General features: G+C 40.2%; 1 protein-coding gene across 1 annotated transcript; it reads left to right on the top strand.

The window, feature by feature from the left end:
* Positions 1 to 13,615: 13,615 nt before the first annotated feature.
* On the top strand, positions 13,616 to 14,347 carry LOC109479180 (copper homeostasis protein cutC homolog). The gene is given in 3 exon segments (XM_019781072.1): positions 13,616 to 13,679; positions 13,682 to 14,070; positions 14,072 to 14,347. Coding segments are annotated over 3 exon segments (729 nt in total).
* The last annotated feature ends 3,081 nt before the right edge of the window (positions 14,348 to 17,428 follow it).

Below are 17,428 nucleotides of genomic sequence, written 5' to 3'. Positions count from 1 at the left end.
TTACTATTTTTTTGTTTGGTTCGGTCTACCATAAAAAGGCCCATAGAAAATAAAAGTGTCCATAGAAAATAGAAGTACCCATAGAAAATGGAAGTAACCCATAGAAAATAAAAGTGCCCATGGATAATGAAATTAACCATAGAAAATAAAAGTGACCCATAGAAATAAAAGTACCCATAGAAATAAGTGACCCATAGAAAATAACAAAGTGCCCAATAAGAAAATAAAAGTAACCCATAGAAAATACAAAGTACCCATAGAAAATAAAAGTACACACAGAAAAAAACAAGTACCCATAGAAAATAAAAGTAACCCATAGAAAATACAAAGAACCCATAGAAAATAAAAGTACACACAGAAAAAAACAAGTACCCATAGAAAATAAAAGTAACCCATAGAAAAGACAAAGTACCCATAGAAAATACAAAGTACCCATAGAAAATACAAAGTACCCATAGAAAATAAAAGTGGAATAAAAAATGCTAAGTGTACTTATGGGCCTTCGTACAAAAGGACCTTGATACTGTTTTTTTATCATATATAATATATAACTTTATATGTCTATGCCAGAGTTTATTGTATGGCATAATGTAGTTCGGTGCTTCTGGGGGCGACACCCAGTAATGTTCCTCATACAAAATACTGCTTTTATCTGTTTTGGGATTTAAACGATTTTAGATATTTTAAGCGAATTAATATTGCCTACCAATTTGTACACGAGTCTGTCAATTCAGCCTGTTGGCTGCCATGTGATTTGTCTTTGATTTCAATAATAAACCAGTCTACTAAAATGTAAAACGTTAAATGTAAAGTAAAGTAAAGTAAACTGTCAGTCAAATCTACCCACCCCCCCCATCAACACTGCAGACTTACTCCCGAATGGTTGGCTGACGTTCTGCTAACTTACACCAGCCTACCATTGCTGAACATCCGGACACCCCCGAATGCTTTTAACATTTTAAGCATATTTAACGGCCCCAGAATTTGTAACGACGTACTCCTAACCATGATCCTGGGGCGTTTGGCTTGTATTTGGTAGGTCGATTTTGTGAATGTGTGACCCCTGTTATCTTGTAGACCTCATTTGCCCAACCTCCTCCCTTACCGTCCGTAGCACAGGCTGTGGACGATCCGTACTTCTGGTATGTGTGGTGGGCATCAGGACCCCCGAAACATTCTCCGCCGTGCTGTAGAGCAAACACAGTATAACCACGAGAACGTGCGACCTGGTAACACTTTTCGATGGCGTCCTGACGTGTACAGTATCGTCCGCCTAAGAGTGGATCTTCCCACTGCAGAATCGGAATGGCGCGAGGAAAAAAGTTGTCCTTCCAACAACCCAGGCTGGTGTATTTTGGGCGGTCGTTTTCTGTGTGAGAAATGAGATTCTAATGTGATCTACAGTTAAATCTGTTTATTTGTTTATTTGAAGGATCTCCATTAGTGAGTCATACGCTTATACTCACTATTCTTCCTGGAGTCTTAAAACAACATTACAAACTTATAACACAGATGTATATACAGTTGTTTATTGTCACACATAAAATACAACAGCCTGTAAGAATTACTTAATCTATCCTATCCTATATACAAGAAGTAATAAGGTATACGTAACAGATTGTTTGAGAGGTCAGAGGTCAGTGCAATAAATAATACATACAAGTTCTATATTTACATTTAAAAATCATTATGTTACCACCAATGCTTCATGGGTCTGTTTGTGTTTTTAACCTGTCCTTGACGTGTTTTTTGAAAGCTGATGGTGCGGATGATTTGATGTGTTGTGGGAGAGTTTTGTAGGATTTTGTGCATCTGTACAGGAATGTCCTAGTAGCAGAGGAAGTTCTGGGTTTAGGTAGTCCTTCTTCTACACTAATGTCTTGCTCTTTTAGGACGTAGTTTTATGTTCTATTGATTCAGAACAGTTTTATGTGGTTAATCATGATTACTCAAGTAGTTCTAATTAATTTTTATGAAACTAGGTAAATAAGTAGATCTTCAGGAGGCCTCAATATATTAAGTGCTGAGCTTCCTAGCAGATTTTTAGAGTTGTGTAACAGAACCTTTGGTTTTGATATCTGGTGATTCGGACATGTTATGAACTTTAGATGATAGACAACTTTTAGTGTAAAGTTAATGGCACTTAGGACACGATTCTCTTGTCGACTTCACGTGGTGCTGCAACATGCAAAATTGTAAATATATACAGCTGGTTGTACTAGCTGCACTGCATGTCAATGATACACAGATGATATGAAACTTCTTTGTTTAACATACTATTATCCAAACCTTCAGTACATGTTTTAGATCAACTTTCTACAGAGTGAGATTTTAAAAAGAAACCTACCACAGCCTAGAATCTCTGCCCTCATCCCGATCCACCTATGCCAGGACTGAACCACGAAACGCACATAACGGGCATCAATGGGGTAGTCCAGTAGGTTGGTCACAGGAGTGTTCGCGTCAGTGTTGCCAGCAAAGCCCTGGAAGGTAACCAGAAAGTTAAGAATGAGTTTTTTTTTATTTTTTTCTGTTGTACTTCCCATAAATGTCGTAAGAGCATGACAATGGTACAGTTCCAGTGCACAGAAAATCAGTCATATTCACACTGATAAAGATAACAGGTGGTGATTGATACTTCGATGCATGTAAAACAAATTGTTGTGAATAAAAGAACGTTACTGTTGTTTATAAAATTTGCAGATTGGGTTTGATACTTTAAATCTCTTTTAATTAACCCTTGTCCTGCTGGCATTCCTGGCACAATATTTTTCAATAATTTCATGTCTTAATTAAATCATAGACCCCCAATTTTTTTTTTGCCCTGCAGTGGCATAGTTACTTCCGCATTCGATGCATTTTGCTGCGGTGTGATGAGTTGCACGAGAAATACCCCAAAATCGAACCTATACAGGGTGTTATATAGATGGTTCTGTATGTGCCGCGCGACATATGTTGCGCACAGCAGGACAAGGGTTGTTTTTTGCATAAACAATGACGAAAAGGGAGAGAATCTATAGATATTTAATTAACCCTATCTAGACCGGGCTTTTTTTAGCAAGATTTGATCGGGGGGGGGCTCTTTTGACCCCCCTCAGAACTCGCTAACGGTATGTCGTATGGCTACCAAATTTTCAGAGGATGGTGTACTAGTACAAATTTATCATATCTACAATTTTGATGTCATTATGACGTAATATGACGTCATTATGACGTCATTAATGGGATTTTATTGGCCAAAACCGTCTAGATAGGCTATTCCCTAAAACTAAATGGTATTCAACATAACTTTACCAAAAGTGTTTATGACAGAATATTAGAGTGTACTAAGTCTTATGTTGCCCATAGCAACACCGGTGACGTCATAAAATGACGTCATACATATTTAAGATATCCGCCATCTTGGATCATCAATGTTGAATTTTCAAAAATAGTTTTTTTTCGTGATGAAGCCTAAAATACATTGTAAACATACCAAAGACCTTCATTTAAACCTTTTTTGGAAAAAGAAATGGAAGTATTGATGAAATTTTAAGGAAAATAACTTGTATATACCTGTTCTAATCTAATGGTCCGCCATCTTGGATTTTGGCCAATGACGTCATCAAATTAGCATAAATTATGCATATTTAATGATAAAATTTACATAAATTCATATGGGATGTTATTAATATTAGAACCCATGAGTAACTTGACATAAAACCCATAAAATTCTATTCTTGAAACAAAAATTACTAAATTTAGCAAAAAATGCCTGTCAGAAACCCGTTGCTATGGCAACACAAAAATTATTATCTTATTCCAATGATAGAAAATTGTTGCCAACAATATTTTAGGAAAAGTCACCAAGTTTGGTCATTCTAGCCCTAGCCATTCAGACGCTATGTGACATCAAAGTTGGCGCGGGCACTTTTAGCCCCCACCCCCCCCGGTCTAGATAGGGTTAAGTTACCTTTTCGAATCCATCGCTGTCTGTATAAGTTGTAGAACTAGTCCCATCTGCACTGAAGTGTAGTTTGTAGGATGTAACCCAACTGTCACCATTGTCCTGGCCCTGAATGATGGTTCCCGTAATGCTCTTCATTCCTCCCAAATCCACCTACGCATAATTTGAAAGTGCAAGAGTATGGAATGCAAAATGAAATTTGCAAAACAGGTAACTTTTTTATCATTCAGAGAACCCAACTATTCAGAAAATGTGGTACCAATGAAGATTGTTCTTTCTAAGCTCTGATTTAATAGCTGAAGAAATAGTCATCACAAAACCTACCTGTAACCATTCGCCGATGTTGTTGTTTCTGGCTGCCCAGAAGCCTTGACCGGCAGTTCCATATAACCTGCCGCGAGAGGGCCTGTAGTCTCGATCATAGTACGAGGATGCAGTGATGCTGTCATCAGGTATGTCACCAGATGCCATTCCAAATGGGGTACTGCAACCTGATATACATATTTTTTGGTTAGCTATGATGTTAGTGTTTACTAGACACCGCAAAAAGACAAAAACCGCTTATACATTTATACTATTTTGCTAAATAGTCAACTCACCCCGTTTTGACTAAGTCGTTCATTGCAAACTTTCCACCAAGAAAAGAGCCATGCAGTACCAAGGACTGCAAAAGGACTCAACCCTATAAGCCTTATTGACAAGAGCAAAAGGTGAATACTACTGAAAAATGTTTTTATACGTGGGAAACAATGTATAACCGCAAAACGGCATTATTGGCCACGGTGAAGTAATTGCTGAATCAAGAAATCGGAGATATGAGACTTCAGGAAAATATCAAGGGTTTTTGCGAATTAATTTGAACAAAGGGAGAAGATTTTGAGATTATGACAACTGCATTAGGACTAAGGCAGAAAGTATGACGAGTCGCGGCCTAGGATCAGACATGCAATTATTGGCTTGCTGAATACATCATCGATCTCTTATATCTTCAGGTGTGCTGTGCTGAGCTTGCAGCTTTGCTACGCCGACTTATGTCAGCTACGCATTTCACACGTGATGTTTCCAAACCAATGGAAGTGTGTCTCAGTTATTTCAAACCACAAGAGGGACTCCAAGTACGACCCTTCTATGTACCCATCATTTCCCAGCTAAGTAACTTTGGCAAAGTAATAGAGACAGTTGTACATAGGAAGCTTCAGCAGTACCTACAGCAAAACCATCTCATATTAGAATGACAATTTTGATTCAGACCTCAGCATAGCACTGCTTATATCCTTACTATTCTCTCTCAACAATGGTCCAGTGCTCTGGACAAAGGTTGGGAAGTACGTGTCATTGTCCATCAATGGTGCATATCACAAGGTGTGGCATAACAGCCTTTGGTTCAAACTGAAAAAAAAAAAACAAGGGGGTCTCCAGGATGCTACTTACCTGGATTTCAAGTTACCTCTTGCACCCTTCTATTAAATTGGTTCTGTCTGGTTAATCTTCAACCACCACGCTGATCAACGCTTCTGTTTCACAGAGCTCTAGTTTGGATTGTCTCGATATACATAGACTTAGAAGATGTGCGTGAAAACCCCTGTATCTATATGCTGATGACTCTGACTTGTACTGTGTAAGCATGGCAGGTGACGACAGCACAGCGGCAACAGAAAGTCTGAATAAACCTGCAGAATCTGAGTTAAATGGGAATTGATCGTTTAGCCAGCTAAGTTTAGCCAGACAAACAGAAAATAATGAACTGAAAATCCTTTGAGTCACTGTTGACAAAAAGCTCACCTGGGCCAGACACACCTCCCACATTGTTGCAAGAGCTGGACAAAAGCTCGGAGCATTGCTGCGAGTTGCCTAAAAGCTTGATACCAAATGGAGAGCAAACAGTATAAACGGCTCATGCACGAAGCGTCATGAAAATATGCATCATTATGGTAGATAAGGGCTTCTATCACGTCACTCGAAATCCTTGATTCCATCCAGAAAAAAAACGCATTATTGGTGAAAATGAACATGATGCCAGGAATAAACTGAACATACAATCACTACTACACAGACGTCAGGTGACTACTGTTTCCGGTCCGGAAAAATGCTTCTGCAACCATACATAACCAGACGCACAACCTGCACCATTTTTTTTTTATTAAAAACATACCCTCACTGTGCCTCACTCAACGTGGAACTTTCATACTTACTGCAGTTGCTAAGACAATGTTGTCAGCCCAATAACTGACAACAACCTCCAGTCATTCAAAGAAGTGTACACCGGCATCTTCTTTTAATTACTTCTGCATATAGCTAGAGCTTTCAGGTTGCTGTAAATCAATGTTTAGCTAGGAGTGTTACAACCCAAATTTTTATATTAGCACGTAGAAACGAAGCCTGCCTTTTATTGATTCCATTAACGGTCTTTTGTACTCTCGTCATTCTGCCTGTCAATCTTCTTTAAACTTTGTACTGTCAGCCTATATACTGTATCTAGAGACACGCCCACTGACAACTCAACAAAATCAACAAAATCAATTTTTTTAAGTGTTGATTTTGTTGTGTTGTCAGTGGGCGTGTCCCTAAAAATACGCACAATTAGAAAATAGCTTACTTGTGCTAACCTGGGAAACAGCGGTATGCAACCCATAAGAACTTCTTGGTATCGAAGAAGGGGTTACCAAAGATGCGATTGCTTGCTGTCACGGTGCAGTGCTGTAAGCCCTGACAGGCCTTCCACACAATGGGCAGAACCTTCTCTGCTTCAGATTTGATGTTTAAACCATCAGAAAGGCAGACTTTCAGGGACGTCATGCCGTAGATGGCATCATCGATCAGCAGAGTTTCTCCCGCTGGACAAGACAGCTTCTTGCTTTTTTTCCTCGCTGACACAGACAGCTGCTGTATCAGTGATGATGCATTTTTTCGTTTCAATCTAATCTGCTACAATTATTTTCTTACGTGTACTTATTTTGTCTACCTTACCGTTACTTGGCCTCAATAGCATGCTTTCTTTATTTAGGCAATGGTACCGTTTTGTTTTAATCTTTTTTTTCGCTTTTGACCCTCAAACACCCGAAAGGGGTCAATTTGGACCCCAGACGTATATTTTTATATGCAATTTGAATTTTTTTAATTCTAAAAAATCCATCCCGTGACTTTGTCAGTAAACCTCTTCTACAAGTTCTCCTAAATTTTTTATGGAGATCGGCACAAATTTGCAATAATAACAATGGAAGTTTGATGTAAGACCATCTGGGGTCCAAACGGACCCCAGCCATTTTTGCACTTACCTACACACGGAATTGTTTGGATGTCCTCAATATGTCTTCAAGGAAGCATAATTGCTTTAATATTATGCAGTTTGCCAAGTTTTCAGAGGTTTGACAATTTGACAACCATATGAGGTCAAAGGTAAACCCCATGTTCATGCCTGCAGACCTCATCCTATTTTTGCATAAATTATGATAATGAGCTGGATTTTTTAAACACTTAATCATGCCAAAATAAACGTCTTAATATGTTTAACAAATATATGTGCAAAGGTCACTGAAAGGATGCAGAATGGAATATAAATTTGAAAGAAACCAAATAGGGTCCATTTGGACCCCGTTTGGGCATTAACGTCACAAAAAAGTTCGGGTGTTTGAGGGTTAAAGGTTACATGCGCATATATCATGCATTTAATACCAGACCGATTAATAACATAATAATAAATACAAAAACTGTGCTGTATCTACGCCGGGCTCAGCACAGGCTATGACAATTGGGAACACGTTCCATCTATTGAATGACCAAATATTTTAGGCAACTAATTGATATCGTCTATACAATCGATTCGACTGATAAAATTGTGTGCCAATAAAGGGGGGCTATAATAGTGCCGTACAAATCCCGTTCCTATTTTTACGCTGCGTCTGGCTCTCCTAGTACTAAAGACATTTGACTAATTGATATACATAAAACACTTAGGGCCTACCGTTCTTGGTTGTTTTAAACTTCCGTGGCTTACTCTGGATCTTGTTTAATTCAATCCCTTTGGTAGGACGTGGGAAAACCTAGAAAGGGTGATTATATATATATACGATTGATTACGATTGTTATTGAGGGGTTACGTTCGTCTATTCGCTTGGTTAAGTCAGTAATTTGGTGTATGGATATGCCGCAGTCAAGTCGTATAGCACTGTAGTAACTGTGGTATTTTACTGTGCACTAGAAAAAGAACATAATATGACAGTTAACCTGTATGTTTGGGATAATTAAATTAATTAAATCTTTTAAATAATACATCTTCAAGAGGTTGCTTTTTTGTCTTATTTCCTTGATATTAGGAGATAAGAAAGTAAAATAGGATGGTGTACAACTCACCTGTGATGTCGTAGTTGTCACAGATGACAGCACAGTCGGCAGTTCTGACAGCACACTTGGCACTTCTAACAGCACATTTGACACGTCTGACAGCACAATTGGCACGTCGGGTCCAGTCGATGGTGAAGCGATTCTCGTGTTCAGAATTGGCTCGGTTGAAGACGATTTGGCGTACTGTGCGACCCATTTCAATAATTGAGAAGATAAGCTATTAACTACAAAAAGCTGTTTTATATGAAACTATAAAGGCAAAAATTTCCTTCGGAGCAAGTATAACATGATATGTTAGTCTATAATCCTCTTCTAAAATAGACTGTTCAATGTTTAATTCTTTAATATCACTTTTTACAGGTGACATTTAGTCATTAATACCCATACTTTGTCCTAAAACTTATTCACGACCCCCAGACAGTAAATTTTTACAGTAAGATAAAAATCTACCATACAATGCTTTTCAGTAACAAGTATTCGCAAATCCTTCCTGTATTGCTTTTCAACTTTATTTTTTTCAAAAAAACCCTTTGTAGTGTCCTAAATCCCCACTCAGTGATTTTCAGTAAAACACCCTCGTACCAAATTGCAGATCATTTAGGGGTAATATACCGGGTTTTCAGTTTAAATGTACAGATTTTGACGAAAAATACTCCCTTACCTGAAAAAAACACAAAACAATTCTAAAATCCTGAATAAAAAATGAAAAAAAAAAATCATACAAATGCTGGCCAAGTTATTTGGCCCTAGAAATAATGTAAACAGGGGGTGAAGAGACGTGAGAAAAAAATTAGATCACGCTATGTATGGACTGAAAGAGAAGGGTTCTCTAATTCCTGAAAATATAAACATCATTAAACCTTTTTCTCCGCGTTTTTTTTAAGTTTCTTTTTCCTTTTTGTTTCCTAATTCATGAAAATATGATACTTAATTCATCTAAAATATTATTTTGATATGATACTGATAATGAATCTTTATTGCATGTTCTTGCCCAGATGGGCTAAATGCACAAGAGGACATGCAGTATGCAAAACATGAGTATTGCATACTGGGACGCTATATTCAAATGCTAATTGATAGGAATTTCTACATTATAACAATACAATATACTATCTATCATCTACAGTAAATTAGCCTTTCTTATCTCTTTTTGAAACATTTGGAAACATAATTACATAGTTAATCTGCTATACATTCGTTCTTGCATGACATCAAATGTTTAAATGTGTCCTGCTGGGACATTTTCTTGCATATATTGTCTAAATGTGAAATATCGAATAGTTCATCTTTATATAATGTGCAGTCTAGTACAAAGTGTATCTTGTTTTCAACATATTAATGATTACAGAATTCGCACGTTTGTAATGTTTAAATATGTTTCTCTTTCATAAATCTCTATGACTGTTTTGTATGTCCTTATCTTGTTGCGTTTGTAATGTTTAAATATGTTTCTCTTTCATAAATCTCTATGACTGTTTTGTATGTCCTTATCTTGTTGCCTTGGTTTTCTCTTCTTTCTTTTACTTGTAGTTCTGAGTTAAATTTCTGTATAAAATTATCTTTTAATCTTTATTTTAGTTCATTTAGATAAGACGGCGAGTTTAGGTGACCATTAATGTACAGGTAGGCAAAGCCGGACTCCTCTAACAGTTTTCTTACATTAGATAACCAGCAGGGTGTTTTTCTACGATCTAGCTCTTGTTGTACCATATAGGCTTCATGTTGTAGACTACTTGTATGTACTTCGTTGGCTAATATGAAATATTAGGTGTACGTTCTGCATTGAGACTCTATCAGTGAAGGGAAACGTCCCAGTTCCGCTCTACATGCGAAGTTACTGGCGTTCCTCCGAACTCTGAGAATATATTTACAGAATTTCAGATGTATAGTTTCTATTGCAGATTTGTCATTCATATTGCTACTGCACAAAATTTCAGATGCATACAATAATATCGGTACAATACATGAGTCAAACAGTTTACAGTGAACAATATCATCTGCATAAAATAGGCTATTTTCTTTTGTAGATTGCAATAGGGGGGCGTCTTGGTTTTCTGCATTGAGTGTGTCTATGAGATCACTAATGTACAGGTTGTATAAGGTGGGGCTTAAAACACACCCTTGCCGAAAACCGATTTCAACAGGAAACGTTTCGCTCAGGCCATTCCTAGTTTTGACACTTGCTTCGGACTTTTTGTATAAATTTTCGATAATGTCAAGGATTTTGCCTGAAATATTGTTGAAGAGAAGTTTGTATTACAGTCCCTCATGCCAAGTGGAGTCAAAGGCTTTTGATAGGTCGACAAAACAAGCGAATAAGCGTTTTCCAGACTGTGTGTGTTTAGATATAAGAGTTTTAAATATGAAGATCTTATCTGATGTCCTGTAGTTTTTTCTGAATCCTGTTATGAAAATAACATTATGACGGAGTGTGCATGTGCCAATTGTAAGTGTGTAAAAATGGAACAAACATTGGATATTTTATACCTTCGTGAAATATTTTCTTATTTTGGTTTTTATTCATTTTGGAAAATTTCTCTGATCACGTCTATACATTTACACAATGGTCAGCTAGCAAACCCCTATGGTATTCCTGCAGGCTGGCCTCAAGCCAGCATATAATTTCCTGTGCCATTCTTTTTATGGTCTGTAGTTAGGGAATTCGCCCGCTGCCACGGAAGCGCAAGTAAGTACACTAAACAATGCCTCCAGTATACAGCACACGGAGGTGATTGAGTTATCCCACTATCATTATTGACTCACCTTGTGGCTTTCTGCAGAGTTTTTCGATGTTGAAGTGATAAACATGACAAAGGCCGTTCCTGCACCAAACAAGGCTGCCACTGCAACAGCGATGGACATAACTTGGAGAACACGGTAGAAAAATGAACGGCAAAATGCCGTCTTGCAAACTTTGGCAAACCCACACATGTTTACCTTCTCGGCGTCATCTGTGCAAACAAGAACTCACATTCAATTTACAAAGATACCATAACAGTCTGTTGATACCTAATTGGGTTAGACTGCTAACAACTAACAATCAAACCACAACGACTTTACGCCAAAATGCAGGTACTTAAGCAACCGGATATGGTTTTGGAAACGGTCAGACGTTTCAGCTAGTATTCACTACCTTTCGTCATTAACGTAGTCACTAGCTTTCGTCAGTGAATACTACCTGGATCGCCTGGCAGTTTCCAATACCATATCCAGTTGCTAAGTAACTGCTTTTGGCGTATCTTATTACCTGGATGTCTAGCCTTCATCGACGCAAAACGACATCCAGCAATACTTAGTATTTTGACTTTTGATGAGTTCACACATGCTGACAAAGGTAATGGGACCTTGTATTCCAAACCATGGTTGATTTCAACCTATTTTTGTGTCTGACGTTTTGACCTCCTTTCATTACACCCACTCACACGCTGTCGACCTAGTACTCTGTCAGGACAAGCAAAACAGACTCCGAACATTACTTCCGTATTTGGAAGAAACCACAAAGGGACTTCGGTAACCACAAGGCGACACAAGTACTGCATATCTCATTATCTTTTTCTTCAATTTAACAAGACAAGCTACCTTTGTTTTCAGGCTGCCGGTCACTGGGTCCATACTCATACACGTGATTGTCGGGATCGTCATTGTCGCACGTGTGGTTGACGGGATCATCATTGTTATCATTGTCATTTACTGACCTCCCTCCACCTGTAGCAAAAGCTAGGTTTTATCTTGAACGTTCATCTGTTTTTGTAGAAATCATTATGAAACTGCAATTTCCAACACAACAAATTGGACTCACGCAAAGTCTCCACTGTACAACTCCAGTCTTTGTCAAGGAATGAGCAATCCACCGCTTACTTGACGTCACGCAGATAACACACGTGACTCCGTGAGCAGTGGATCATAGGTTGCAGAAAGTCTGTGGCGCCCCCCGTCTCTGTTGATGGATGGTTTTAATGCCCTGATGTAGATGACCTCTTTAATCCCACGTGCAAAGAAGTCCGGTTCTGTGTCCAAGATTCTTACTTTGTCTTACTTTGAGTATATGTTGTGAAACCTCCGAAGTAGTCGAGCTAGGTCGTTTGTGTTCTAAGGACCTATTTTGAGAGATCGTTCAGTCTCATTAATATATGTTTCCTTACATGGGCCCTTGGAATTTTGGAATTCTGTCCTTGACACTGTATATGATACACTACATTTGTTTTCCTTTGGTGTTTTGTCCTTTGGTAAAACCAGTATATTCCGGAGGGTTGTAGTTGGTCTTGAACAGGTCTTAATCCCGTGTGTAGCAAAGATCCTACTGAGCCCTTTACTTAGGCCTTTCCTGTAAGGCAGGAGGCCGTCTGAAAACCCCCATGCAGACCGCAAAACACAGAAAAACCACGCCAAAATGAGTACTTAGAAGGTAAACTTTGACGGGACATATCTCGTCTTCCTGTGGTTTTCGAATTTCAAACTGACCCATACACTGTTGTCTGACTCGTTGACATCACAGGGACACATAAACCAGCCTCATTTGACGTGACCGTATTACGACTTATTGTATGGAGCATTCTTAGTACTCAATCCGGGGCGTCACAAGTTTAAGTGAACCCAACTTGTTCTAGAGACCACGTCGAGCGGGATTACAAGGCCAGAATATCCGTCATCACGAATGCGGGCCTGATCGGAAGAAGAAGAAAGAACAAGTACATGAACGAGCCATCAGCTGATTACAAGATGGAAGCACCTGATCTGGAGACCTTTTCTAGTGAGATGATAAATGTTATACAAGAACAACAACAACAACCACCCAGTCCCTACAAGAAGGTGAAAACCCAGGACCCAGAGGCCACGTCTAGTGAAATAGTAGACATCAAACCAGGACAACAACAACTACAGAAGGCATCAGTCGAAGAGGTGCTCTACTACCTTCAAAATGGCAGGTACCCCCCACACTTTGATACATTGGATAAGTTGACAAAGAAGGCAAGGAAGCACACCCTTTATAACTATGCCCAAAAGTTTTTCTATGAAGGTGACACTTTGCATTACAAGGGAAAGGAGCAGAAGAGGGCCAAAGTTCTATTCACCAGAGATGAGGTTGAGCAAGTGCTGGGTAATGCCCACAATTCTGACACCAATGGAGGCCATTTGGGTGTAAAGCGGACTCAAGCATATGTGGTAGAACGGTTCTACTGGCGCACCATCACAGAAGATGTAAAACACTGGGTTGACGCTTGCCCTGAGTGCCAAGTTAAGGCAGCAAGAATAAAGACCTCCTTGTCCCCTGAAGCTGAACTTAGACCGAACTATGTCTGCAGAACTGTGCCTGCAGGTGTCTACAACATGGAGGTGTGTGTGGACTCAGCTGTTAATGCAGAGTAGGGAGGTGCATCCAGACTGGAGTTGTGTGAAACTTGATGGAAGGAGGGACCACTCCAAGTTTAGAAATGCTGAAGGTGGTGAAACAGAAAATGGGGATCCCTGTGCTCGTGATGATTCGGCCACGTGGCGGCGACTTTCTGTACGGCACCGGGGAACGGGAGGTCATGATGGTCGCCCTCTGTCTGGCCAAGGAACATGGGGCTGATGGGATAGTGTTGGGTGCTCTCACAGAGAATGGCAGAATTGAAAAGGATTTCTGTGCACAGTTGATTGGTTTAGGAAGGCCTTTACCAGTGACTTTCCACTGAGAATTTGACATGGTTGCGGATCCCCAGCAGGCCCTGGAGGATGTCATCTCCCTGGGATGTGAGAGACTGCTGACCAGCGGGCGTGACTCCACTGTTTTGGAGGGTCTTCCCACTCTTAAAAAAACTCAAGAAACAGTCGAGAGGAAGAATCATCATAGTACCAGGAGGAGGCATCAATGATAGGAACCTGCCCAAAATCCTGAAGGACACCAGAGTCAGGGAGTTCCACTGTTCAGCCAGCTGCTTCATACCTTCAGGCATGGTGTACAGGAACACGACAGTGTACATGGGAGGGGCGCTCAGGCCACCCGAGTTTGGATATAAGGTGGCAAGCACAGACAGAGTCCAAACACTGAACCAGATTGCTAAATCTACTGTGCTGTAGGGTGTTTATCTGACAGTGCGCAGAGTTTTTGGACCACTGCAACCATTTCTGATTGGTTTTCTGACTTCTAAAGTTCCTGTAATCTAAGATAATAAACGTAGATGTCATACGGTATTTCCAAAAGGGCTGCCTTCCAAGGTCAAGAAACAAGAGTTCAGTAACCCTCCCCACACGCAATTAAAGAGAAGACAATCGCCAACAGCAGCTGTAGTCAGCACGTGCATGTATACCCTAACTAACCATGACGTCTGCCCTGAACAATACAGGTAGGTTGAATGACCAACTCCAGTCCTCCTTGGCCCAGCTCACGTTTCCCTCACATAGCCCTCCACGCCTGGACTTTTTCATTCACATGTTCCGTGCATAACACTGACCCAACATTTAGTCCAGGCATTTCCCCTGCTGATCCCAGAGGGTGAGAGTTAACCCCCCTTATTCCCTGTCCCGGCCCTCTTAACCTATGAGACCCATGATGAGATACGCTGCTGGTCTTGTTGTAATGACGGACCACAGGACGTTAGAAGATGATTTCCGTACGGTGAAACCTCAGCGAACCTTGGAGGATCTTTATAGAGAAGGACCTTGCCTACGTCGTTACATCGTAAAACTGAGGGCATGTGTATTTCAAAATTCGACTGCCTTTCATCCTTGACCTTGGTGGTTGGCTCTGTGACAACCTGGTTGAAACCTGTTTGCGGCATCAACATCGTACGAGGACGTACGACGACTGTGACCGCTCCTTATAGGAGGAATCTTCGGTCCGCCATCTACAAGGGACGCTGGGACGAAATTTTCTGTCCTGCTTCCACACATATCAGTTTCTGCGCCCGCTCATCATTTTGTCAGTTCACAAACAGCAATACCGAGGAGCTTTGTTTGTGTCCTATTGTTCATGTACAGCACTTAGCGGAATGTTTGTTTTGATTCATTCCAAGATTAAAAGTTAACGGCTTTCTTCGCAATGAACGTGGAACTAGTAATGTCAATTACGAGTATTACATAACGGCTTGATAGCTTTGAATTGTTGTATCATAAGTATCTATATCGTCGCCAATTAATATAGTAAGTATACGATTCTCACTTGTATAATGGTATGACACAATGTATAATGACTATGATATCATTACAGTAATACAAAAAGAAAAAAAAATAGGAAAAAAAGTAAGGCAGAAGGCTTCTATTCGGGCTCCTGTTCTTGCTCTGATATGGTTACAGTCTGTGGGCTTCTGTCTATAAGACGTGTCTAAATCTCAAGTGGAGTACCCACACGTTCTTAGTGCCTATAAAATGTTAACTTTCCCCTCTTCTAAATCTTGATGGTCAGTGATAATTGTTTCCGCTTTGTGAAACAGGGACAACCCCGAGTTTATGTTCTAGGGTGTGATTAGAATGGAAATGTAGATATTAGTCTCACTGGAAAAAGTAAGAATATTGGACCCAGAACGAAGTTCTTTGCACGAGGAATTAAAAAGGCCATATACATCAGGGCATAGAGAGAGTAACGTTGACATTTTCAAACAATGACTACTGTCTTTAGTTTTCAACAAACCGCGTATAACTTGATAACAGATACGACAAAACATAGCGAAGAACGTAATATACAATTAACATGATGACATACATAACAGAGCGATACAGATGACGAAGTTATTCACATAAACATCATGACACACATGACAATACATGAAGACGAAATACATATAAACATGACAGACATAATACAAGAAACATACAAAGTTAGTATCATAGTGACTTTTATTACGCAACAATGTACAAGGTACAAAGTATGGCAGAAATGAGAGAACAAATCTAACAAATCAGTCTACGTAGTACAATACTAGGTGATATGGGATGAAAAGGCGCTTATACAATCATTAAAAGAATGATATAAACATCATGACAGACGTAATACAAGAAACAAAAACAGAGTTAGTAACATTAACACATGCCTCATTGATATGCAAATTGCCAAGATGGCCTGCGTTTTCTAGAGCTCTGTCCTTCATCTGTAGCATCCGGTGTTTTCCTGCACAATCCGGCTCTTCCCTCGGCTTCTAGTCACAGAACTGGGCTTGGGAAAGGTTTGCATGTTTAGCCTTCCCTTTCTTTTTGATGGAAAACTCGTCTCTGTGAAGTGACGACTTCGACAACTTTCACCCTCCTCATCAAGGACGGTTATGAGCTACGCCACAGCGCTGGCCATGGATGGCAACACTACAGGCACCGCACAGACGGCCTCCACCGCTACTTCAGCATTCTCCTGTAAGCCAGTGTTTTTCCTGGAGAAGGATGTTAATGTGGTTGGCCCTTCTGAGGCATACTTCACTAATGTTGAGGTGTATAAAGCCGTAGCGCGCGGTGTGCAAGCTATGAATATAGCCGGTATTCAACAAGTACGGGGCCTATGGCGAGAGTATCTTCGCGACCCGGAGGAACGCGTAACACTGATCGCGACCGGGATAAGCCTACGTAACAAGTATGTGGAACTTTGTGATACTCACCCTTTTCAACAGCAAAATGGCATTCGTATAACTGTTAGAGATGTGCCCCTGTCCGTTGATGATTCGGTGATCGCGTCCGGCCTTAAGAACTATGGGGTCAAGCTACTCTCGCCCTTAAGCGAAAGATGCTACGAGTGGATGGTAGACTCACTAACTGCGAGACGAGACAGGGGATAGGTTCGCCTACTTGGCTGTCCCTCAAAACCCCAACGAGCACATCCCTAGATTTGTGGAGCTAGGAGAGCGCTGGAGGACCAGAGTCTTCTACAGAGACCAGCCAAAGCAACACTCCCCACAGATGGCACATGGATCGTAGTCCACGACAGAGGAAAATGTCCAGATGTCTAATCAGCAAAATGCAGAAAACACCAAACCTAAAGGTGGTGGAGATCACCACAGCTTACGTCCAACTTACCATCGACGACATCGATTTGGCTGCGAAAAAGACACAGGACCGAGGAAAACAGAGTCAGATCACTGACTTCGTCGCACCTAGGTCACGTAGAAATAAGAGAAGAAGCCAGAGAACCACTGAAACTACCACCATGGCAACAAGAAGTTGTGTGAAGAATCCTGCTTC

Source organism: Branchiostoma belcheri, unplaced genomic scaffold (genome assembly GCF_001625305.1).
Source record: "Branchiostoma belcheri isolate BF01 breed outbred unplaced genomic scaffold, Haploidv18h27 scaffold47, whole genome shotgun sequence".
NCBI lineage: Eukaryota > Metazoa > Chordata > Leptocardii > Amphioxiformes > Branchiostomatidae > Branchiostoma > Branchiostoma belcheri.
The sequence above is the reverse complement of the archived record's forward strand: the minus strand, read 5'-3'. Positions and strand labels throughout refer to the sequence as shown.